The sequence below is a fragment of the Euleptes europaea genome, chromosome 13 (assembly GCF_029931775.1).
Source record: "Euleptes europaea isolate rEulEur1 chromosome 13, rEulEur1.hap1, whole genome shotgun sequence".
Classification (NCBI taxonomy): Eukaryota; Metazoa; Chordata; class Lepidosauria; order Squamata; family Sphaerodactylidae; genus Euleptes; species Euleptes europaea.
Genome location: NC_079324.1, coordinates 63,060,447 through 63,085,399, shown reverse-complemented (window position 1 = coordinate 63,085,399; position 24,953 = coordinate 63,060,447). Strand labels below are relative to the sequence as shown.

The 24,953-nt window shown below is 50.1% G+C and overlaps 1 protein-coding gene across 1 annotated transcript in view; it reads right to left on the bottom strand.

Moving 5' to 3' along the window:
• Positions 1-5,732: 5,732 nt before the first annotated feature.
• Positions 5,733-24,953, bottom strand: part of WSCD2 (WSC domain containing 2) — a 35,930-nt gene continuing 16,709 nt past the window's right edge. The window contains exons 4-8 of the mRNA XM_056859486.1: positions 16,757-16,878; positions 13,491-13,665; positions 12,309-12,473; positions 8,949-9,149; positions 5,733-6,097 (exon numbers count right to left, since the gene is read on the bottom strand). Of these exons, the coding sequence (XP_056715464.1) occupies positions 5,745-6,097; positions 8,949-9,149; positions 12,309-12,473; positions 13,491-13,665; positions 16,757-16,878 (1,016 nt within the window). The 3' untranslated portion in view covers positions 5,733-5,744. The remainder of the gene's footprint in view (positions 6,098-8,948; positions 9,150-12,308; positions 12,474-13,490; positions 13,666-16,756; positions 16,879-24,953) is intronic.

Sequence of the window (24,953 nt, the reverse complement as noted above, 5' to 3'; positions counted from 1 at the left end):
CAATTGTCATTCCAGGAGATCTTCAGATCCCGCCTGGATGTTGCTAAAGACACTTGGCTCCCATCCCTTGAAGCATGCAGCAGTGGTCCTTTGCTCTGGAGCATGTTCTTCTGGTGCTGGGCTCATTCTGATTCCTTGGAAGACGCTGGTCACACGAGAGCAGAAGTGCCCAGCTCCAGTCGAACATGTTCCATGGCAGAGGGCAGCCTCCACAACGTCAACAGTACAGCCAGACAGAAGCAAGGCACAGGGTCCAAGCCACTGAGCTCGCTCTAGTTCTTACAGCATGCCCTAGGGGCAAGGGAGAGAAGAGGTGGCGGAGGGGTGTGTGAAAGAACCAGCTGCAAAAGCCAGGCCAGGCAGACACGTGTCTCTGGAGGAGGTCTGGAGGAGGCCTGCTCAGCAGCTGAAGAAGAAGAGTTGGTTTTTATATGCCAACTTTCTCTACCACTTAAGGGAGACTCAAACCAGCTTACAACCACCTTCCCTTCCCCTCCCCACAACAGACGCCCTGTGAGGGAGGTGGGGCTGAGAGAGCTGTGACTAGCCCCAGGTCCCCCAGCCGGCTTCATGTGTAGGAGCGGGGAAACAAATCCAGTTCACCAGATTAGCGTCCGCCGCTCATGTGGAGGAGTGGGGAATCAAACCTGGCTCTCCAGATCAGACTCCACCACTCTTAACCACTACACCACGCTGGCAATCATGTCCCCCCTCAACCTCCTCTTCTCCAGGCTGGACTGTGCTGAGGTGCAGCAGATCAGACTGAACTCCTCTTGAGCACATCTTACAATGGAGGGTACTCCAAAAGCAGGGCGGGGCGGGGGGCTACAGGGATGGCTGCTGGCTGCGCCATCCTGGGCCCGCTGTCTCTCGGCCATCCGCTTCCCTTTCTAATCAGAAGGCCAATTTCCTCAGAAAGGCAGGATGGAAGCCATTTTGCAGACTCACTGCAGTTGTTTAGATCTGCAATCTCCAAGCTTTCCTCTTCTCCGTTGTCTTGATTGTTTCTAGGGGCCTTATCTGGAATTCAGCACATTCGCCTATGAAAGATAGCCCAGACGGTCTGTTTTCACTGCTCGGAATATCAAGTGAGGTCTGTGTTACCGAGGACGCCTGACGGCTGGTGGACCGAGGTGTTTGTGCATGGATGTCAAAACCACTCCTCTCCCCACGAATTTGGGGGACGTCCAAAACCTCAGAAGCAAATTGGTGAATGTTGACAGTTACCCAGATGGGGCGTCAGGATTCGCTGCCGTGGGGATGAAAATTTATTTTCAGACGGTCAGAAAGTTTGGCTTGTGTCCGCCTCCTTTCCTGTGGCTCTGCCCTTTCCAGCTCCAAATTCCATCCCGCACCCTCTTCTGCTACAGTATAAAGCCTGACCGTTTTTTGGCAGAAGCGTCTTGACGTTGTCGAGGTTGCGTCTTCTTCCTTGTGGTGGGGCTGGCAGCCTACAAAGGTCTCGGGTCTTCAGGGGGAGGCTGGGGGGGGAACCCCCCCATGGAACCCCCCTTTAAACCCTGATACAGCAGTGGGGCTCTACCACGGAGCGCCGTCTAGACAGCGTGACCGAGCCCCCCCCCCCCAAGGCCTGTGTTTGTTTAAATAAACCGCTTTGACACTGGAGCGTTTCTCCAGAAACCCACAGCCCTGTTGACTCCCTCCGTTCGCCACAATTACAAGATGGGTTTGGGCCGGCGCTGCCTTTCCCTGGAGGCTCCGGAAAGTCTGTTTCTGCCTCTCGACACCCCCGGTGCTGTGTGAGTGAACTCATTCGTGCAAATCAGAGCAGGCCTCCCAGGGACCGAAACCGCCTCTGGAAGAAGTTATTTTTAAAGGTTACAGTTGGATCCTATGGAAACTTCCCCAGATGTATGCCTTCCCTCTCGTTTCAGAGGAATTTACTCCCACACAGACATTCATAGGATTGTGTCTTTGCACTGTGTTCAAATCACTGCCTGTCCAAGGTTTTGGAGAGCCCTGGGCAGAGAGTGCCTAGAGCCTTTCCTCTGCATAGAAGAAGAAGGTTGATTTTTATACCCAATTTTCTCTATCTTTTAAGGAGAATCAAATCAGCTTACAATCCCCTTCCCTTCTCCTCCCCACAACAGACACCCTGTAGGGTAGGTGGGGCTGAGAGAGCTGTGACTAGCCCAAGGTCGCCCAGCTGGCTTCGTGTGTAGGAGTGGGGAAACAAATCCAGTTCACCAGACGAGCCTCTGCCGCTCATGTGGAGGAGAGAGGAATCAAACCCGGTTCTCCACATCAGAGTTCACCGCTCCAAAACCACTGCTCTTAACCACTACACCACGCTGGCCTATCTGCCTGCCTAAGTGTCCTTCTTCTTCCCAGGAGCTCTCCCAAGTGTCCTTTCTCCACTGGCACCGGGCAACATCCCTCCATACCCCCCGCATGCCCCTCCCCAATGATGCTGGGCAGTGCATGTGGCAACAAGCATGGGCGATGGAGCACCAAGCAGGTAGGGGAAGGGCACATTGGCAGGTGGCAGGGCAGGCACGTGGGCAAGGGCTCGGTGGCAGACGGGCCTGCCAGAAGCCCTGGGCCCACCTTAGGGCATGCTGATACCAACCCTGGTTCAAATGACCAGAAACAACATGTGTGGGGTGTACCTATGCAGAGATTCAGGGGGGCATCATTACCGCAGCTCTCCTCTTCGTCTGCAGGAGGTGCCATGCTTTTTCCTCTTGCACAGAGGATCATGTCCATGTTAGTCAGGGAAGGGTCTCCTTCAGCTGTGTCTCCTAGCCAGGAATTCACTCTTCTGCGGATGTGAACATTGCCAATGCAGTAGTAGGGGCATGCGCTCCATCGCACATGGACACCTGGCCCTTCGTCACTTCCTTGCTGGCCTCGTTCACATATTAATTCAGTGTCATCCCTACCATCAGCATCCCAAGTCCTACAAGTGGCAAACCAGATGGCTGATGGGTGTAAAGCCGCACACGTGGGGCCAAGTCGAGTGTCTGATCCAGCAGGGCTCTTCTTGCATTCAGATGGAAAGATTAGATCTACTGGGTTTCAGTTCCAGGAGGGAAGATTTGAAATGCACCAGGAGGTCTCTGATGCGGATTCCCTGAGGCAGATAATTGTTTCTTTACACAAGGGAAAGACAAGTGGTTCAAGGATAGGGGAGTCTGTTGCAGGCAGACAAATGCCTCCATGGAAAAGGATTTTTAAGATGAAAAAAGAAGCAGGAAGGTCAACAGCCAGAAGGAAAGGTTTGAACCGCTTCGTTTAGCACCCGTTTTATGTGGTACCAACTTCCACACCCAGGAAGAAGAGTTGGTTTTTATATGCCGACTTTCTCTACCACTTAAGGAAGAATCAAACCGGCTTACAATCTCCTTCCCCTCCCCACAACAAACACCCTGTGAGGTAGGTGGGGCTGAGAGAGCTCTAAGGGAGCTGTGACTAGCACAAGGTCACCCAGCTGGCTTCATGGGTTGGAGTGGGGAAACCAACCCAGTTCACCAGATTAGCCTCCGCCGCTCATGTGGAGGAGTGGGGAATCAAACCCGGTTCTCCAGTTCAGAGTCCACCGCTCCAGGAGTGGAGGACCAATCAGGGCAAGGTTGTATCGGAGGTCTTTTCTTGGTACAACAAACACACCAACACAACTCCTGTGTGCAAATCTATCTTAAGCAGCACAGGTTGTGTGAGGGTCCACTCCCCAGGAAAGTCTCTGCTGTGCATGTCCCCCCTCCCCGCCCCAATCATCAGTGCCACAAAATATGGCAGAAAAGTTGAACAGCAACCACAAAAAAACACCAAACTACACGGTAGAAATATTAACAAAATGTTGGTTTAATGGGCGGCATTTGACCTGAGGATTATTCAGACAAGAGTCCGGCTGCTTTGGGGCCACCCCACGAATGAAGGGAGAGAGGGAAATCAGACCACTTTGATGAAGGCGACTTGGTCTCCAAGAACCCAATTAATCAACCAACCAAAAATGTCCTGGTTAAACCAAGGGTTGGTGCCTATGGATCCATTCGGCTAATGGTGGCCCTTTCCCTGGTCAAGAGGAGTCCTGCAAGAAGGGAAGGTTCCTTGCAGGGGGGCGGCGGCGCACCAACGCAACTGGAATGGACCACAAGACTTGCACCCTGAACCAAAAACTGAAACAAATGAACTTTGCTGATGTTCCTTACAAAATACATTCAGGAGCAATTCAACCCCATTGGAGTCTCCTTGGGGAAAGAATGAAAATAGAAAAGAAAATCCGAAAATGAGAAGCCGACACCGCAAACAACCCCAGTGGTCCATTCAGCAATTGTTCAGTTCTTTCCTCTGTGAAGGCAGATAAAAAAATAGATCTCTTTTTGCAATGTTTTCCCTCACAACAGAAGCACCTTGGCTGTCCCCGAAGAGCAAATTGTGCATCCCAGACTTAAAAGCCACATTAATTGGAGACAGAAAATAGGTGAGGTGTAATATATGGCTTTTGGGTTTGCATCCAATGGGACCATGAGAACGATGGCAAAAATATACTAATCGGGGGGGGGGGGGAGTCTGCTCTTCCACAATAACATCTGAGCCAAGAATGCTAGGAAATGCTGCTTCTGAGCAAGGGTGGGGCCTGCTTTTCCATTCCTACGCAGCCACTATGCTCACAGGATTCCCCTGGAGCAGGGCTCTTTCTGTCAACCCAACCTATTGCAAGGCTATGGGAATCAGAGTGGCTTATTTTGAGAAACACCGTAGGAAGTGGGAATAACAGACATCTCTCGAAACTGTCTGCATGCAAATCTACACAGCGCGGCCTCCTGAACTGCTTTGCTGGTATGGGCAGGTGGCAACCAGTGAGAAAGCTGAGAGGGATGGTAAAGGGACTCGGCTGCTTGGCCTGGAAGGAAAAGACCAAAGGGACTTGCGATTGCACCCTTCAGCTACCCAAAGGGCTGCCCCCCCCTTGGAAAAGGGCAGAGCCCGGTTCTTTGCTGCTCCAGTCATCCTGCTTCCTAGATGCAGCTGGTCAGCTACTGTGGGAACAGAGTGCTGAACCTGATAGGCCTTTGGTCTGATTCAGCAGGGCTCTTCTTGCATTCAGGCGGAAATATTAGATCTACTGCATTTCAGTTCCAGGAGGGAAGATTTGAAATGCACATGAGGAGAAACTTCTGAATAACGAGAAGACTTTCAGTGCTGGAACCAAAGACCTAAGTTGGATATGCCCTCACGGGAGATCTTTAAGTGGGGGTTGGAAAGCCATCTTTCAGGGATGCCCCAGCCCAAACTCCGTACCATGAGTACCAAGCACTGACCCCCCCAGCCCAACCTGTCAATAGAGAACGCAGGCCGAGGCCAAGATGCTTTTTAACCACAGCAGCCCTTTGCAAATCCTTTTTGATACCTGGGCAGGTACCACAGGCTAGAAAAGAGCCAAGGGGCAGGGCGGGAAAGCAAAGCTTTTACAAAAAGTCAGCAGAAAAGCACAGCTTTGTTTTGCGTTCCCCCAGTGCAGACAGCGGTGGTGGTCACCAAAGAACATCGATTGGAGGCGGGGGGGGGTCGCCAAGGCGTCCTCCTCTTTGGAAATGATGGATGAAGGCAGCACTTTGCTCATGCAAGGGGATCCATTAACAGCGAGCAACAGCAGGGCAGTCCCAAAACTAGCACCACCCACTGGGTGGAAATGATCCCTGGCCAGGGGGAGCCAAGCCCAGCCGATCCAGGCAGAGCTCATTCCGCTGGGCCAAATGTGTCCCTCCGAAAGACGACCATCATCTCGGATAATAGTCCTCTGGCACCCCGGTGAGGTTTCTGCGCTTGAGAGCCGTGTCCACGGTTTTGATGTAGCCACTGATCATCTTCCGCATCTCGGGCGTGTAGGGGTCGTACTCCAGCTTCCTCAGCCCGGAGCGCTTGAAGTTCCCGTCTTTCTGGCCCTCGACGCACAGAAGCCGGTCCTCGAGGACTGCGATGCCCAGGAGGCTGACCATCCTCTTCAGCTGGACAAAGAGGTCCCGCTTCAGGTCCTCGAAGTGCACCACCAGGACGTTTTTGCCGTACTTCAGCCAGTCGATGGTGTGTGTGGCCCACCAGGGGGCGTAGTTCTTGACAAATTCGGGCCATTCTGCAAGAACAGGGAAGGGGGGGGGGAGAAACTAGGTTCACTAGGAGCAAATTAGGCGGCATGTTCCTACACACAGTTTGCATTGAATTCAATAGGGCTTACTCCCTGATGATTGTGCTTAGGATAGCAGCCTTGATTTCTGCCAGGCAACCAGCATTACTTATCCCCAAACCTATTTAAAATGGAAGTATATAAGGCACACCTTATTTTATTGCACTTTGCTTCACTGCGCTTTGCAGATATTGTGTTTTTTAGGTTTGTGGCAACCCTGCATCGAGCAAGTCTATCGGCGCCATCTTTCCAACAGCATGTGCTCAGTTTGTGTCTCTGTGTCACATTTTTAGCAATAAAGTATTTTTAAATTAATTCCAACTGTGCCTGCAGGCTCAAAGAGGTTGGGGACCCCTGGCCAAGAGTCTCTCCCTGCTGCCTGGCAATTGCTTTTAACCCCTTCCAGCACTCAGTGATTGAGCCATCACCAGCAACCTTCATAGAATCATAGAGTTGGAAGGGACCACCAGGGTCATCTAGTCCAATCCCCTGCACAATGCAGGAAATTCACAACTACCTTGTGGCTGGTTTGTTTTGTTTCAACCAGTCTGCTTTCCAGGAATGTAATCCTCATGCTTTATGATCCAGAGCCAGTCTGGAGACTGAGTTCCACAGACAAAAAAAAAAGGGGGGGGGGTTGCTGGCAGTCCCATCCCATTGCACATCCCTGCCCCTCTTCTAGACTTGAAGGGGGTCTTAGAGAGCATGCAGTCCAACTCCTCTCCCACCACCACCTTCAGCTCATCAGAAAACATCTTTGTTCAGAAAAGGCCATCCTGAGAAAGGCTCTTCTGGTGATGATGGATAATCTCATTAGCTGGCTGCTCCACTGGTCACCAAGTCCCAGGAACAGCTAAACCTGTTCCCTTTCTTTAAAAAATATATATATTTCAATTATCCCCAAGGTTTCTTGCTAATTGATCCTCACATTAAAATCAGGTGATAAAAAGGATAATGAAGCAGCCATAATCGGCAAGGATCCTGCCTGGAGCCATACCCGGTCCAGCGCCTCGTAATGTATTGAAGGCTAGTAGATGAGCATCTTTGTCTTACCCTCCTTGAGAAATGGACCTCCCCTCCCCTCCAACCCTGATTAATAGCTCCGTCGGTATTTTATCCTGCAAAGAATCATTAAACTGAGTATCTGTTTCATTAAACAGATACAGGACAATTCACCTCGTATAATCATATCACATAAAACTTTGCTTTGGAACCATTCCAAGGGATATCATAAAATTAATGTCATGGAACAAAACACTGAATTGTTATTTTTTTTTAAAAAAAATGTAGCGACTTAAGATTGGGAGGGGAAAAAATGTCTGCTTTAACCAGGGAGAAGGGTGGCCCTCAACTCTGGCACAAAGTAGGCATATAAAATGCTAACAAGCCACTGGTGTCTCATGAGACAAGAACAGGGCTGGTTAATAGTCACGGGCATACCATCGACTACCGGAGCAGTTCTGGGGAAACCACTTTTTAAAACTGCAGAGCTGCAAAGGCAGCCAAGTCTCTCCCTCTCTCTGATAGGTGCCTTTTAGATTTCAGGAGAGAGTCACAGCAGAGCTGTCAGGGGAGGGGAGACATACGGAGACAGTGTCAGACTGTTGCTCAATCGCTCTCAGCCTGGTCTCCTTGGCCGTTAACAACGTAAGAAAAGCCATGCTGCATCAGACCAAGGTCCATCAAGTCTGTTCACACAGTGGCCAGCCAGGTGCCTTTAGGAAGCCCACAAACAAGATGACTGCAGCAGCATTGTCCTGCCTGTTTTCCAAAGCACCTAATATCACACATGAAGCTGCCTTATACTGAATCAGACCCTTGGCCCATCAAAGTCAGTATTGTCTACTCAGACTGGCAGCGGCTCTCCAAGGTCTCAGGCAGAGAGGTCTTTCACATCACCTACTTGCCTAGTCCCTTGAACTGGAGATGCCAGGGATTGAACCTGGGAGCTTCTGCATGCCAAGCAGTTGCTCTACCACTGAGCCACAGCTCCTCCCCAAACATCACAGGCATGCTCCTCTGATCCCGGAGAGAATAGGTATGCATCACGACTAGTATCCATTTTGACTAGTAGCCATGAATACCCCTCTCCTCCATGAACATGTTCACTCCCCTCTTAAAGCCTTCCAAGTTGGCAGCCATCACCACATCCTGGGGCAGGAAGTCCCATAATTTAACTATGCCCGGCAGCTGCTCTCCTGGATCTCAGGCAGAGAACCCTTTTTCCCAGTTCGAGCACCTGAGAACCTTTAACTGCAGGTGCTGGGAACTGAGCCTGGCATCTTCTGCCTGCACAGCAAAGGCTAATTTGCAAAACAGCCAATGTAAGAATACCGTGATGCCCTCTTTCGTTCCAGCGAAGGGCACCTTTGGCATGCACCATTGTGACATGGGCCCATTTTACTGTAACAATATTGAGGTGCAGAACGAGCCCCCTGGCCAGAAACGGAGGTGCTCTTAATTAAAAGCATGAGGTTAGAATCACTGGGCAGGAGGCGGACTGCAATGGAGGGCTCGTGTGATGTGGACATCGAGGAAAGTATCATACCAGGGGATGTCCACTCCTTCTGCTTGGTGAGTAACCTAGATCCTGCCACACACTCAGCACCGCCCACCTCAGAGGGTTGTTGTGAGGCTAAAGCAGAAGGAACCATTTTGGTGCCCTAACCTCGCTGAAGGAGGGAAGGCATAAAAATGTGTGTGTGAGAGAGAAATGTGTGAAAGAAAGGAACAAGGCAGGGAAGCGGGCTGCCTCGCCTGGGACGTGCTGCCACCTGAACCAGGATGCTGGCGTACGTGCCTTTCCCCTTCCAGTGGGCGTGAGACGCAAAACCGATGTGGCCGCCATATTTCCGGTTGAATTCGGCCATGAGCGCTTTATATGGGTTCCGGATGAGCAAGATGGCCGAGTCAAATGCCTCTATCTCCTTCTGCCCGCTTTCGTGAGTTTTGATGCAGATGGTCCTCCCGCTCCGCCAGTGGTCCCTTTCTCCTTTGAACCCTTTTTTTTTTTTTTTTTGCAGAAAACAAGAGAAAAACTTGAAGCAGAAGCAGGAGAAATAAATACCTGGGGGGGGGGAGAGCAAAGGGGGAAAAGGGGACAGGAAAATCCAGCAGGAAGGACAAGATTGCACTCACGAATGAATACATGGACAATGCACGTTTATTACTGCAAAGTACTAATAAACAAGGAGCCCCGTGGCGCCGAGTGGTAAGCTGCAGTACTGCAGTCCAAGCTCTGCTCACGACCTGAGTTCAATCCCAACAGAAGTTGGTTTCAGGTAGCCGGCTCAAGGTTGACTCAGCCTTCCATCCTTCCGAGGTCGGTAAAATGACTACCCAGCTGGCTGGGGGTAAAGGGAAGATGACTGGGGAAGGCACTGGCAAACCACCCCGCAAAGAAAGTCTGCCTAGTAAACATTGGGATGTGACGTCACCCCACGGGTCAGGAATGACCCGGTGCTTGCACAGGGGACCTTTACCTTTACTTTTACCTACTAATAAACAATGATAACTCTTGGCCACTGGCAACACCTTTTGACAGTAAGTTCCACAATCTGCATAGTCTTCAGGATTCACTGTTCGGTTACGCATTCCACCTCCTTCCCCTGCAGGCCCAACCTCTGCTACAGCCCAAACTGCAACTCTTTAGAATCACACCTAGTTTGATCTGTCAGCTTTCCAGAAATGTTTTCCCTAGAGGAGCCATCAGGGTTGAAGTAAAGAATGAGCTCGTTGCCCGTAAAATATTAAATCGGTAAATAATTTTACTGTGTCACCCGCAAAGAAAAAGACAGATAACCACAGAATCTGTCAGGCCAAGGAGAAACATGCCAGACAATCCAGTCAGCAAGCAGACATTTATGCATCTCCTTGCAAGTCAGCAAACCTTAACATAACCATGTTATTCTGCAGAGACCCCTGGAAGATCCTGGAGCTACAGATATTTGAGCTGAAAAGATCTCGTTTGTTATGGAGAGGCTGGCCTCTTGCCCAAGCACACAGGGTGGTGGTAGATTCAGCAGGGATGTTCTTTTGTTCTTCTGTCCATCCCTAATTTGAATCTGTTCCATGTGGTTAAACTGCTGAGGGATAGAAACTGGTGGCTTGGAATGGATTTCAGATCTTGGAGCTAAATGAAAAGCCCTGCTCTACCTGACATTTATCTTGGGCAAAGGGCAGGATTGGGATAGAACGACCCGCTTTGTCACCGGGTTATGGCCAAGCAAGATAATTCTTTTAAAAAACCTGACACGTCTATCTCACCAACCAGAACTGAGATCAGCTCTGTCGCCTGCAATTCCTGCCTACAAGCCTCCCCAGCTATTGGCTGCGCTGCTCTGATGTCACGGAACACCCAGCAACGTTCTATCTGCTAAGTGGAAAAGGGCTCGGTTGTCATAAACTGGCTTTTCATTTAGCTCCAGGATCTGAAATCCATTCCAAGCCACCGATTTCTATCCCTCAGCAGTTTAACCACATGGAACAGATTCAAATTAGGGATGGACAGAAGAACAAAAGAACATCCCTGCTGGATCAGACCAATGAGGGTCCATCTAGTCCAGCATCCTGTCTCACACAGAGGCCAAACAGATGTTCCTACAAGGAGGAGCACAGAGGCCAAATCCCACCCCCTGCTGTTGCCCCCCAGTACTGGTAATAAATGCCGCGGGGGGGGGGCATTTGTGGCTGACAGGTGCCACGTTCAAGCCAGAGTCCCTGTTGTGACTTCCTAAACTATCCTCTGAGATCCTAGGTGGCTGCTGCACTGGTGTCAAGGCAACACTGAGAAGAAGAAGAGAGAGAGAGTCCTCTTCCTTCCATCTTCCCAAACATCAGGTACTCCCACCCCCGGTAACCAGCCCTCCCATCAGCCCAAAGCATCCAGGCAGTCATGTATCCTGTGGAGATGGGACCACATGGAGAGGCATACAAAGCAAATTTCTGCTGAATGGCTCTAGCAAGCGAGCCAAGCTTTACCCTACCAGTACAGTGGTGGCAGGACAGAAGTCCTGCTTGCAGCTTGGCTGAGTTTCTGTGTGCATTAATATATATATATTTTAAAAAGCTACACAATCCCACACTTGCCTAGGTTTGAAAAACACAGTCAGTGCAGAAACACATTTGTTTCCTCCAGCCTCCCTGCCCCAAACTCTTGTCCTTTCACATAAGGAGTTGAAGTTATCTTTGCTTAAGAACATACAAGAACATAAGAAAGGCCCTGCTGGATCAGAACAAGGCCCATCAAGTCCAAAGCCTGTTCACACAGTGGCCAACCAGGTGCTTCTAGGAAGCCCCCAAACAAGACAACAGCAGCAGCATTATCCTGCCTGTGTTCCAATGCACCTAATAGGCATGCTCCTCTGATCCTGGAGAGAACAGGTACGAATCATGACTAGTATCCATTTTGACTAGTAGCAATGAATAGCCCTCTCCTCCATGAACATGTCCACTCCCCTCTTAAAGCCTTCCAAGTTGGCAGCCATCACCATATCCTGGGGCAGGGAGTTCCACAATTTAACTATGCATTGTGTGAAGACCAAGACTGCTTCTCAGTCATTGTTTAAGGCTGCCTATTAGGCAGCAACTGCCGCTTTCGGCTCCTGCCAGCCGGCTGTTAACAGAAGATGCCAATGCTTTCCACGCCTGGGCTGCGGCGTGGGGCCTTTCCTTGCCGTACCATTAAATTAAGTCTTAGCGCTCTCCAGGAGATGGTCAGAGGCTGATTGATGCAGGGGGGGGCTTCCTTTGGTACGCTAGGCTTAGTTTGAGATTCTCCTGGCTCCCGCTAGGAGGGCATCTCTTGTCTTTCTCCCAGGGATATTTTAAAACTCTAATGATGTAGAACCTCCAAGGGAGCACTGTCAGTTTCCAGGCAACTGATGACAATCCTCCAAACGATGGGGGAGTTTTCGAGGTTTGCTTTCAAGGCTTGAGAAAGACACAGGGTGGGCAAAGGTGGCAGAGAGACGCCAAGATCACTGGGCGAATTTTGCCCCTATTCCCTGAACTCTGGGCCATCTGACGGCTCGAAGAATCTTTTCCATCATTTTGGTACCCCACCCCCCATATGACAAAGACATGTTGATTTTAATGGGTAGAACTGATGAGAGAAAGTGGTGGGAAAACCAAGACCCCCAAGTCAAGGAAAGGCACAGACCTTTGTTATAGAGAGAGCCATCGAAATAATAGCTGCCAGTGTAGAAGCCCGTCGCTAGCTCAATGAGGTGCCGTGCCCAAGTGTTGCCAGCTCCGGGAAAGCTGGCGAGGGCAATGAATTGTTTCACTCGGGCAGTTAGAAATCTCCGGTCCATACACCGGTTGTCTGCAAACAGACGACAATCGGCAGTAAGAACATAAGAAGAGCCCCGTGCATCGGAACAACGGTCCCTCTATTTCCGCACCCTGTTTCCCATGGTAGCCAACCAGATGACCTGCAAGACTCCAAGCAGGTCTGCAGAGGCTGAAGCCACCCCATTTTTGTCCTGCCCTATAACTGCCTGTGAATATGGAGGTTCCACTTCACCATCCTGGCTAATGGCCAGTCATGGACGTCTCCACACTTTTGTCTAATCCCTTTTTAACAGGGAATGGCGGCCAATCTCGGCTCCTATACCTGTGTCCCCATAAGAATCACATGTTTCATCTCATGGCTTTGTTGGGACACACCCATATTTTTTTATACATTCAAAGAACAAATGAAACACGTGAATTGTCTGTTTAAAGAGAGGGGAGAGTTAAGGAAAGGGAAAGGGAAAAGGGGGGAACCAGCCATCTGCTGCCCACAACTGGCAAATTGCTGTTTCCCACGTCTGATTTGAGCTGAAACTAATTACTGTTTCCTTGAAAAGCAAAATTTATTTCTTTGGTAATTAAAATAAATAGCGGGGGTTTTCTTCTTGAATGAATGTTTGGAAGATCTTGCGCTCCGAGGTGCCAGACCACTAGTCTGCCAGGAACGATGAACCCTCCATGGACGGATGTGGGAAACTGCAATATACAGAGTCAGACCTCCATGTTTTCTAGCTGTATGTTGCCCCAAGACAGAGAGGAGTTTCCCAGCCTGGGAGAGGATCTGAGACCCTTTCTCTGGAGGTTCTGCCAAGGACTGAGCCCAGGACATTTTTCATGCAAAGCAAGAGCCTGACTACTGCGCAACATCCCCTCGCTGACGGCCCTTGAGCTCACACCTGTGGTCCCTCTTCCTCAGCTCCTGCTACCTGAGCCCTTTCACCAGGGGATGCCAGGGACTGAACCTGGGGGCCCATCCACATGCTAGGCCTCAGCTCTGCCCTGGAGCCAAGACCCCTGCCCCAGAAGCAAGCCCCACAGACTCACCTACCTTGCACTTGAGTTTGGTAAACAATGAAATACTTGGAGTTGCCGCAGCTCTCAAATTCTTCGCCGCTGCATTTATGGGCGCACAGCTGCTCATCTTCACGCTCGTGCAAAGTGAAGAGGGTCGTTGGGAAGCCACAGTGGCACCAGGATCCGGCCAGCACCGCAAGAGGGTATTCCTGGAGGGGAGCAACAGAAAAGAAGATCTTCATGGCGGGCGTTCCACAGCAAAGATGATGAAGTAGAAAGGCTGCTGGGTTCAAATCCCCACCCTGCTCACTGGGTGACCCTGGGCCAGGTCACGTTCTCTCAGCCTCGCCTACCTCGCAGGGTTGTTGCAATGAGTAAATGGAATAATCTCCATGTGTGCTGTTCTAAGCCCCTTGAAAAGGGTGGGATGTGGTTTGTGGCATGGACAAAGGGAATAATAATAAAGAGGAGCAGGCGCTGGGTGCTCTTTTTTCGGCAGGACTGGAACCACTGGGCAGCTGCAGAAGCCCCTGGAAGGGCCTTGACAGGGGCCACCCACTACGAGGCAGAAGCAGCAGCCACAGACTAACTTCTGCCTCTGGGTGGTGGCAGCAGGGCATCTCCGCCTTGGCCCAGAAGGGTTGACTTGTGACTTATTTAAAATATTTATTCATAGCCTGCCCGCTACCAACAATGTACATGGCACTGTACAACTGCAAACAAGAGAAACCCCAATCACATCTGAAGTACGGTTGCCAGCCTCCAGGTGGTGAAGGAAAATAACAAGCACTGATGGCTACTGGAAACATCAATAAGACTTTTTATAATTCAGTCATAAAAATCAAACCTTATACAGTGAAACAGAAGCAAACACAGTCCCGTGGGGAAAATAAATTCCACCGGGTGGGGTCTCCCGGTTGCCAAGTTCCAGGTGAAGGCTGGAGATCCGTTCACTGGGGCGGCACTAGTGGCATGTCGAGCCGCAGATGAAACAGGTACCGCAGGCAAAAGTAGTTGCAGATCAATGTTGGCTGTATGTAGCCGAAGAATTTTGAGCCAAAACTGGATTTTAAAGTATATTGTAACAAAAATTAGGGCTAAATTGCTGGACAGGTGGTGGCTGGACATCTCCTGCTATTACAGCTGATCTCCAGCCAATAGAGATCGGTTCACCTGGAAAAAAGGGCCGCTTTGACAATTGGACTCTATGGCATTGAAGTCCCTCCCCTCCCCAAACCCCACCATCCTCAGGCTCCGCCCCCAAAATCTCCCGCTAATGGTGAAGAGGGACCTGGCAAACATGCAGAAACCAAACACTGCAGCAATGGCTAACCTGGAGAGGCAGCACCGACCTCCAGAGCGGCCTGACAGCCCACCGACAATCGCGAATTCGCCACAGCACAACTGAACGGGAGTCCAGTAGCTGTGAGCGCTCGCTCACTCACAGCGGCCCAAGCCGGAACCAATGCTGCTAGTTGTTAATGTGCCAAGCAAGGGACTGCTGATCAGATCAGCCATAGCTCGGCATCAGCCCAGAGGGGGCAATCCACTAGGTGGAATAGAAACCTCTTTGCCTGGTGCCAAAAGGTGTCCAGCGAAGGCAACAGGTACAGGGAGAGGGGGAGGTCAAATCAGAACTTGCAGGTAGCCACCATAAATTCCCCGTCCCTCATTGCCTCTGGGGGTGTGAAGAAGGGCTTGACGGGATGAATGCAACATCCAGGCGGGACGCCACAGAAGCAGGCAGTTTTTCCTTGGGTAATGAAGGTCTGTCCTAAGCCTGATTTCCTCCTCACATTGAACCGCTTGCCCGCTCTCTTTCAGGTGCAGGAAACACCAGCCAGGTACGGGACCAAGCTGCGAAGGACGCTGGGATCTCCCAGTCCCCACCCGTGCCTGGCTGGTCTCCCTACTCAAAGCAGCCACAAGGAAATTGCTGTTGTCAGCCGCGAGTTATTTACCAGCACTGGGAGTTATACGGCCAGGCTTATGATACCGCTTTGAAAATCATGGCCCGATGGCGCTTGGATAATGTGTGAGTTTGTCACCTGAAGGATAGCTGCTAACAGCCCCCACGGCCCTTCATCCGTGCCCTCGTTTGAGTCTTCAAGTGCCGGAGTTATGAGGGCCGCGGCAAGACCTGACAGGCCATTTAATACCCAGGGATGCGCCGAGGCCGGGTCAATCAAGGGGCACGCCGCAATGGGTTGGTATTGACCACCTTGGAGAGCCGGGCTCCGGACGGAGCAGGGGACAACTGCCAGGCCAAGGGGCCGAGGGCACACAGGGGCACTCCCAAGCAGGGTTGCCAGGTCCCTCTTCGCCACTGGCAGAAGGTTTTTGGGGCGGAGCCTGAGCAGGGCGGGATTTGGGGAGGGGAAGGACTTCAATGCCAGAGAGTCCAATGACCAAAGCGGCCATTGTCTCCAAAGGAACTGATCTCCCCAACTTGCTGCCATTCCTCCCACTCCCTCTGACAGGCAGGAGTCTCTCCTAGGTAGGGTTGCCAACCTCCAGATGGGGCCTGGAGTTCTCCCGGAATTAAAATTGATCTCCCGACTACAGAGATCAGTTACCCTGGAGAAAATGGCAACTTTGCAGAGTGAACTATATGGCATCACATCTAGGGTTGCCAGGTCCCTCTTCACCACCGGCAGGAGGTTTTGGGGGCGGAGCCTGAGGAGGGCAGGGTTTGTGAAGGGGAGGGACTTCAATGCCATAGAGTCCAATTGCCCAAGGGGCTATTTTCTCCAGGGGAACTGATCTCTATCAACTGGAGATCCATTGTAATAGCAGGAGATTCCCAGCTAGTACCTGGAGGTTGGCAACACTATTCCCAAGTCATTTGCTGGGCCAAATTAATTAGCAAATTAGAAGATCCCACAGGCCCAAAGCACCGCAACACACTGGTAGACCCAGAGGACGGGTGGGAATCCTCAGAGGCCCAGGTCTCTTCAGCAGTGATTCCTTCAGTGGTCCCTCAAAAGCAGGGATCCCTTGGGAATCCTGACACAGAGTGGTGGGGGCGACCACAAAATGGCTGCCACAGGAGGCACAGCCAACCATAAAATGTAAGGTTGCCAGCTCCGGGTTGGGAAATACCTGGAGATTTTTGGGGTGGAGCCTGAGGAGGGGGGGTTGGGAAGGGGAGGGACTTCAATGCCATAGCGTCCAATTTGGATGGAGAAAAGGTGCATCTAGAGAGCAGCGAATCCAAGGCAAAACCTCCCATGCACAAATGGCCTACATGGCACTCATAATTCTTGTTGAAATCAGCTTTCTCAAGAAGAGCCTGCTTACCTTCCCTGTGCAGAAATCCACACATCGGTCCACAGACATGTTCTTCATCACCCGGCTTGCCAGCAAAGCCACGGAAGCATTCTCTGGCCTGCGGAAGCATCCCCGGAATATGGCGCTGCCATCTGGAGGCAAGGAGAGAGGGGGAGGGTCAGGAAACGGGGAGGGCATCAGTCGAGGGCACCTCTGGGGACATCTGGCTCTGTGGACCATGCATTGCAGCACGAGGAGGCTGTGACCCGGTGAAAGAGCCTCTGCTTGACATGCAGAAGGTCCCAGGTTCAATCCCTGGCACCTCTGGTTAAGAGGATCACGTAGTAGGTAATGTGAAAGACCTCCATCTGCCTGAGACTCTGGACAGCCGATGCCAGTCTGAGTAGGCAATACCGACTTTCTTGGCTTGATGGTCCAATTCAGTATAAGGCAGCTTCATTTATAAGGCAGCTTTTCTCCCTCTCTCATAACACTAGAACGCGGGGTCATCTGCTGAAGCTGGAGGGGGAGAGATTCAAAACAGATAAAAGGAAGTCTTTCTTCACACCATGCATAGTTAAATTGTGGAACTCCCTGCCCCAGGATGTGGGGATGGCTGCCAACTTGGAAGGCTTTAAGAGGGGAGTGGACATGTTCATGGAGGAGAGGGCTATCCACGTCTACTAGTAAAACTGGATACTAGTCAGGATGCATACCTATTCTCTCCATGATCAGAAGAGCAGGTCTATTCTATGAGGTGCCGTGGAACACAGGCAGGATGGTGCTGCTGCTGTAGTCTTGTTTGTGGGCTTCTTAGAGGCACCTGGTTGGCCTCTGTGTGAACAAACTGCTGGACTTGATGGACCTTGGCCTGATCCAGCATGGCCTTTCTTGCGTTCTTATGTTATGTTCTTATGTGTGTGTTCATGTGAATGGAAAGGGGGCAGACATTTTGAAAGCCGACCTGGATAATGTGCCTTGAGAAGCGGCACTTGACAGGAGCCAGAGAAGCCCACATCTGCAGCCACATGCCCAAGAGGGCTTTATATAGTTTTACCAAAAAAGCAGGGGCCCCCTTCGCCACGCAACATGGCTCAAGGCCTCTGAAAGTGAGCAGAGTTGGTTTGCTCAATGTAAAAAATTCCACCGGGCCTGGGCAAGATCTGAGCATGCCTATATAGATATGCCAACATGGTGTAGTGGTTAAGAGCAGTGGTTTGGGGTGGTAGACTCTGATCTGGAGAACCAGGTTTGATTCCCCACTCCTCCACATGAGCGGCGGAGGCTAATCTGGTGAACTGGATTTGTTTCCCCACTCCTACACACGAAGGCAGCTGGGAGACCTTGGGCTAGTCACAGTTCTCTTAGAGCTCTCTCAGCCCCACCTACCTCACAGGATGTCTGTTGTAGGGAGGGGAAGGTGATTGTAAGCTGGTTTGACCCTTACGTGGTACAGAAAGTCGGCATATAAAAACCAACTCTTCTTCTTCTTCTGCAGAACTCCCAATGAGAGTCGTTGCAGACAACAGGCGACGTCGCCTATCCCGATACGGATAACATTTGGTTGTCTCAACACTGGCCGTTTCCCTGCTTCTCATTCTGGCATTGTCTAGGCGACAGATAAGTTAGCCAGCGTTGCCACTGAGCATGTACGGATTGCATGAAGGAAACATGGCTCTTGTACAAAGCCGCGTCCCGACTCGATTTCTACAGGTGCCGTCAGGCTCCGGCCTCACGCAATGGGGAGGGTGCGACTGGCAAGGCCTCTGGAGGAGAAATAAATAAATCCCCAGCAGGACAGAAAGAGCCGCCTGAGATCCAAAAGGTCACACCAAAAGGAACTGCTTTTGCACCTATGAATGGAAATATCTCCACCATAACTGGGGTTACTAAATCCTTTTTGCTTTTAGGCAGCGGCCAGAATAAAGGGTCAATTATACACTATATTAAGCATATGAAAAACACGAATTTACTAACAGTCTAAATAGCACAAAACACACACATCACAGGCATTAAATACAGCTCTGGAGTGCCCAAAACCGCCCAAAAAATCCGTATAAGCTCCTGTATAGATAGCATGCCTCCTATGTAAATAGCGCAACTTTAAATAAACTCGTTCCGCTCTGAACAGGAGCATAGCTTGAAGATAACAGTTCAAAGATGCACTAGTAGAAGTCAAGGATGGTGAAATACTGCAAGGATTGATCCAAAAATATTGTATATTTGAGGCTGCATGCTGGTTTCTTTGGATCGAGTATGCTACTATACAGCATAGGGATTTCTTTCTATTTGCCAGAATAAAGGAACATGGCCGTTCTCTCGCCTACCTGAATTTTTTTTTTAAATAACTGCATAGTGAATCAGCAGTTGTTTGTGCTGGGTTCCATATTCCATTCCCCCCCAGCCCCCGGCTCCCCCCTCAGGTGGACTCTAAGCTCCAAACTCTGCCCAGATACTAGATCTTTTGATTTCCAGAACTGGCAATCCCACCTGGAATTTTAATGGCCCCTTCTCTACCGCGATGGCTATCTGAAACAAATGCCCAGCTGCAGAAATCCCATCTCCCCAAAGCCATTCTTGGCCAATTCATTCCTCATCCAATTTCAGTCCGGGCTGCTCGTTCAATCTTTTTCTCACGAAGCACAAAAGGCGCCTGAAACAAGGGCATCTTTTCTCCCCGCCACTGGGCTCTCAGTAACGGCTCTGTTTTAGGCCCACAAGGGATTCCCCCTTGCCTACCCGGATCAACAACAGCCTCGAACACTCTGGCTCTCTTACCTTTAAAAAAAAAACAACACACACACATTATGATAGCTGCCTCCAGTCCAATCCAACTCAGCCTGCAAATAATCCCCAAAATATAATGGGCTATTGATTGACATGTAAATATAAAACTTGTCAAACTGTGTTTTTACTTACTTACTTACTTACTTACGAAGAAGAGTTGGTTTTTATATGCAGACTTTCTCTACCACTTAAGAAAGAATCAAACCGGCTTACAATCACCTTCCCTTCCCCTCCCTACAACAGACACCCTGTGAGGTGGGTGGGGCTGAGAGAGATCTAAAAGAGCTGTAACTAGCCCAAGGTCACCCAGCTGGCTTCGTGTGGAGGAGTGGGGAAACCAACCCAATTCACCAGATCAGAGTCCTCCGCTCCAAACCACCACTCTTAACCACTACACCACACTGGCTATTTCAAACATTTTTATGCTGCCTTTTCATCCAATCAGGATTTCCAAGGCAGTGCGATTTTTATTAATTTGCTATTAAACAAATTAGCCACTGACTCTGAATTCCCCCCCAGGAAACCCCTCCAGTGGGGCAGCCATGCTGCTCTAGTGCAGCGAAAACAAATAGAGGTCTTCTTGTGGCACCTTCGCTCATCCTTTATCACAGCAGAGGTTTGGGTGGAATCAGGGCTGCCAACCTCCACAGGTGGGGCCTGGAGTAGGGTTGCCAACCTCCAGGTACTAGCTGGAGATCTCCTGCTATTACAACTGATCTCCACCCGATAGAGATCGGTTCACCTGGAGAAAACGGCCACTTTGGCAATTGGACTCTATTGCTATGGCACGGAAGTCCCTCCCAAACCCCGCCCTCCTCAGGCTCCGCCCCCAAAACCTCCCGCTGGTGGTGAAGAGAGACCTGGCAACCCTAGCCTGGAGGCCTCCAAGAATTACAACTGATCTCCAAGCTACAGATATCAATTCCCCTGGAGAAAATGACTGCACTGTAAGGTGGACTCTATTGCACACCATAGATTCTAGGTGTGTTTGTGTATTAAGTGCCGTCAAGTCGCTTCTGACTCATGGGGACCCTGTGAATCAATGTCCTCCAAAATGTGGTCTCCTTGCTCAGGTCTTGCAAACTGATCTCCAGCCGACAGAGATCAATTCCCCTGGAGAAAATGGCAGCTTTGGCATTTCAATCTATGGCATTGAAGTCCCTCCCCTCCCCAAATCCTGCCCTCCTCAGGCTCTGCCTCCAAAACCTCCCGCCAGTAGTGAAGAGGGACCGCTGTATCCTCATAACAACCCTGTGAGGTAGGCTGAGCAAAGAAATTGTGACTGGCTCAAGGTCACCGAATGTCACCGCTGAACCAGGATTTGAAATCAGGTCTCCTAGCCTGACTGCTCCCCCACACTTCCTCCCTGTTGATTATCCATTGTTGCATGGAAGTAGATCTTTCGATTTCCACTTTTGTGGGCAATAAAATCTTGCTGCTACTAATAAATTGAAATTCAATCAACCCCTTTTTATTTTTGACCCATCTGTTCCCTGTGAATCCGTGAGCCCCTTTACTCCTGTCACTGGGGGAGGAAAACCTGTCCGTCATCAGGATTTTCTTCAACCTGATGCTGTAACTCCTGCGTCCTCAGCCTTACGCCAAACCGCAGCCCTGTTCTATCGATCTCTCCTTCAGCACGTCTCTCTCCAAGGAATACAGCAGTGGCCAGATTTACAGTTCTCTAGGACAGCACAAATCAAAAGCTAAAATTAATTTCCCGCAGCCACCAACTTCCTGGCCGTGGACGCAGATGAATACAGCTCCCAGGATCCCCCTGTTCCAACATCTAGGTCTATTTTGCTTTCAGGAGGGCAAGAAATCTCGCTCAACCCCTGCATGTCCCCCATGAGAGAACGTGCATTTTTCATTTCCTTTGCTTCCTACTGTCATTCCTCCAAGCTGCTGTTACTGTTTATTCCCCTTCTCAATACTGCATCCTCTTTTTCCCTGATGGGCGGGCCCCACCGATGAAGGATCACACAGCAAATGGGATGACATCATGAAGCCAGGTAACCTCTCAGTCTGGGCGTTGTGCTGATGTCATTGAGGGAAAAGAGAGCCAACCCAGAAGGAAGGGCATCACATGTTTTGTGGCATCGAAAGAAATGATGAAAGGCTGAGGGCCCTTTTCAAGGCTCCCCAAAACACCCATTCATAACATACACTATATAAAGAAGGGGGCCCCAACCTTTTTGAGCCTGTGGGCACATTTGGAATTCTGTAGGGTTGCCAACCTCCAGGTGTAATGCCTGAAATCATTATATGCTATGGGAAATGTATTGGAAATGTATGCTTTTATGCTCAGTCCGCATCCTCGCACTTATAAAGATGCTAAGCCAGAATATTGTCGAAGGCTTTCACGGTCAGAGTTCATCGGTTCTTGTAGGTTATCTGGGCTGTGTGACCGTGGTCTTGGTATTTTCTTTCCTGACGTTTCTTCAGCAGCTGTGGCAGGCATCTTCAGAGGAGTAACACAGAGAGACGCTGTCCTTCAGTGTTCCTCCTCTGAAGATGCCTGCCACAGCTGCTGGCGAAACGTCAGGAAAGAAAATACCAAGACCACGGTCACACAGCCCGGATAGCCTACAAGAACCAATGCTAAGCCAGGATATAAGGGTTAGCATCTAGCACAATACCATCTTTTGCACACATATATAATGGCAATACAAGGGGTCAAGTATTATTCTTTGGTTCAGATCCACTAGTGTGTGACCACTGGGTTAGCATAAGCTAGCAGCCATTATAAATCAGGTGCTAGTGAGATCATCCTTTCAGGCCTGGTACCGCCAGCCGCCTTAACAAGGCCTAAAGCTTTGATTTAAGACACCAGGAGTGTAAGAAAGGAATGTTAAGTTTCGTTTCTCCGTTCCAGATCACGTAGCCACCTAAATCCACGCCTCAAAACCACACTGATAGGCCTATGCTAATCCAAATGTATCCACTATTGGGTCTTTGTGTCTCTACACACTATATGACGTAATTGTAACATCCCTAAACCAAAGTTATAAACGTTGTTGCAATCCTTTGTTCTCGGTGTGAATTGTCCTGCGCATTTGGGGCAGTTTTCACCCGGGATGTATATTGGGCCTAATAAACAGACTGCTTTAAACTCTCAACCTCCTAATGTGTTATTGTCATTGGAAATTAATACAATAATGCAGACCATTTCACAGGTACTAGCTGGAGATCTCCTGCTATTACAACTGATCGCCAGCCGATAGAGATCGGTTCACCTGGAGAAGATGGCCGCTTTGGCAATGGGACTCTATGGCATTGAAGTCCCTCCCCTCCCCAAACCCCGCCCTCCCCAGGCTCCACCCCCAAAAACCTCCCGCTGGTGGCCAAGAGGTATCTGGCAACCCTAGAATGCTGACATAGTGTGGTGGGCGCAGCCACCCAATGGATGCCACAGGAGGTGGAACCAGCCATAGAATGGCTGCCGCAGCTTATTTTCAATCACATAGTGAAGACCCTTGTGCTACGGTTACACGACTCCAGATCTCCTGGGATTAAAAATGATCTCCAAGCAACAGAGATCAATTCCTCTAAAGAAAATGGCCCCTTTGCAAGGTGGACTCTATGGCATTAATACCCCATTGATGTCCATCCCCAAACCCAGCCCTCCTCAGGCTCCACCCCAAAAATCTCCAGGTATTCCCCAACCCAGAGCTGGCAACCCTACCTTGTGCTATGGAGGCGGCTTCTTCCCAAACAACATTTTTAAACATCTACACAGCCAATCAGAAGCCTTGCTGGAGAAAAGCCCCACCTGACCCTGCCCATTTGCTAAAAACACTCGGCAGGCATTAGGAAAGGTGTCTTTGAGCACCATGATGTTCACGGGCACCACACTGGGGGCCCCTGATATAAATAATATTCATTCCCAGAAGGCATTTGGAGGTGGTTGAATCCAAGTGACCGAAATTATTTTGCAGCCGCTGATGCTTTTGACACCTCTCATTTCACTGTTTTGACCGGCTTGGGTTATTTACTGCCGCTGTTTTTGCTGATTGGCACCTGGGGTTTTCTGATGGATTTTAGTGCCATTCTGAGGACTATGTTTAATAGAAGGGGCGGGTTTAAATCCTCAATGTATGTATGTAAATAAATACCTGCTGGAGGGAGGGGGCGTGTCTGCCCTCATTCCTGCCTCCGAGAAACAAATAACATGCGAAACAACGTGATCCCCCCTCCCCAGGATCCTGGCCATTCTGCCCCAACCGGTAAAGGCATAGGAACTGTGCGGCCTACACTCCTGCACTGTGACTGGTCACTGTGTGTATGCTCCAGACTAGGTAGTGTGTGCACTACTTACAGCGCAATCCTAAGTACAGTCACTCCAGTCTAAGCCCATTGAAATGAATGGGAGAAGAAGAAGAGTTGGTTTTTATATGCCAACTTTCTCTACCTCTTAAGGGAGACTCAAACCGGCTTACAGTCACCTTCCCTTCCCCTCCACCCAACAGACACTCTATGAAGTAGGTGGGGCTGAGAGAGCTCTAACAGAGCTGTAACTTGCCCAAGGTCACCCAGCTGGCTTTATGTGTAGGAGTGGGGAAAGAAACCCAATTCACCAGATTAGCATCAGCTGCTCACGTGGAGGAGTGGGGAATCAAACCTAGTTCTCCAGATCAGACTCCACCGCTCCAACCACTGCTCTTAACCACTACACCACGCCGGCTCTTAACCACTACACAAGACTGGAGGAAGAAGAAAAAGAAGAAGAGTTGGTTTTTATACCCTGGTTTTCTCTACCTTTTTAAGGACCCTCAAGCTAGTGTACCATTGCCTTGCCTTCCTCTCCCCACAACAGGCACCCTGTGAGGTAGGTGGGGTTGAAAGAGTTCGGAGAGAACTGTGACTGGCCCAAGGTCACCCAACTGGCTTCACGTGGAGCAGTAGGGAAACCAACCTGGTTCACCAGATTAGAGTCTGCAGCTCATGTGGAGAAGTGGGGAATCAAACCTGGTCCTTCAGATTAGAGTCCACCGCTCTTAACCGCTACACCATGCTGGCTGTCTTTAGGACTGCACTGTTAACGTGTCATGTTTAAAAGCTTATGCTTTGTTTCAGTGTTGTTTTAGATTTCTGTTTGTTTTCAGATTTCTGTAGTCCAAACCCTATTGCACTGTTGACTGAATGCCCCGTCCTGTTGATTAGACTTGACTTACCCTGCATAATCTGCCTTGAGACTCAGCGAGAAAGGTAGAGTATAAATAACCAAATAATAATAACTCCACCGGACAGGACGGGTAGACTTTTGTTGGGGCTCTGATTCGAGCTGTGTTCCTTCTAGTTTTGTGAGCACTGCAATACTTGGCGATTCTTTGACACTTTGCTTTTGCCTTTCCTCCGTCCTTGGCTCGTCATGAGCCATGTCCACCGGTCCTGGCTATGCACCCCTAATGAAATCTCTGACGGCGGCTTCTGGGGGACA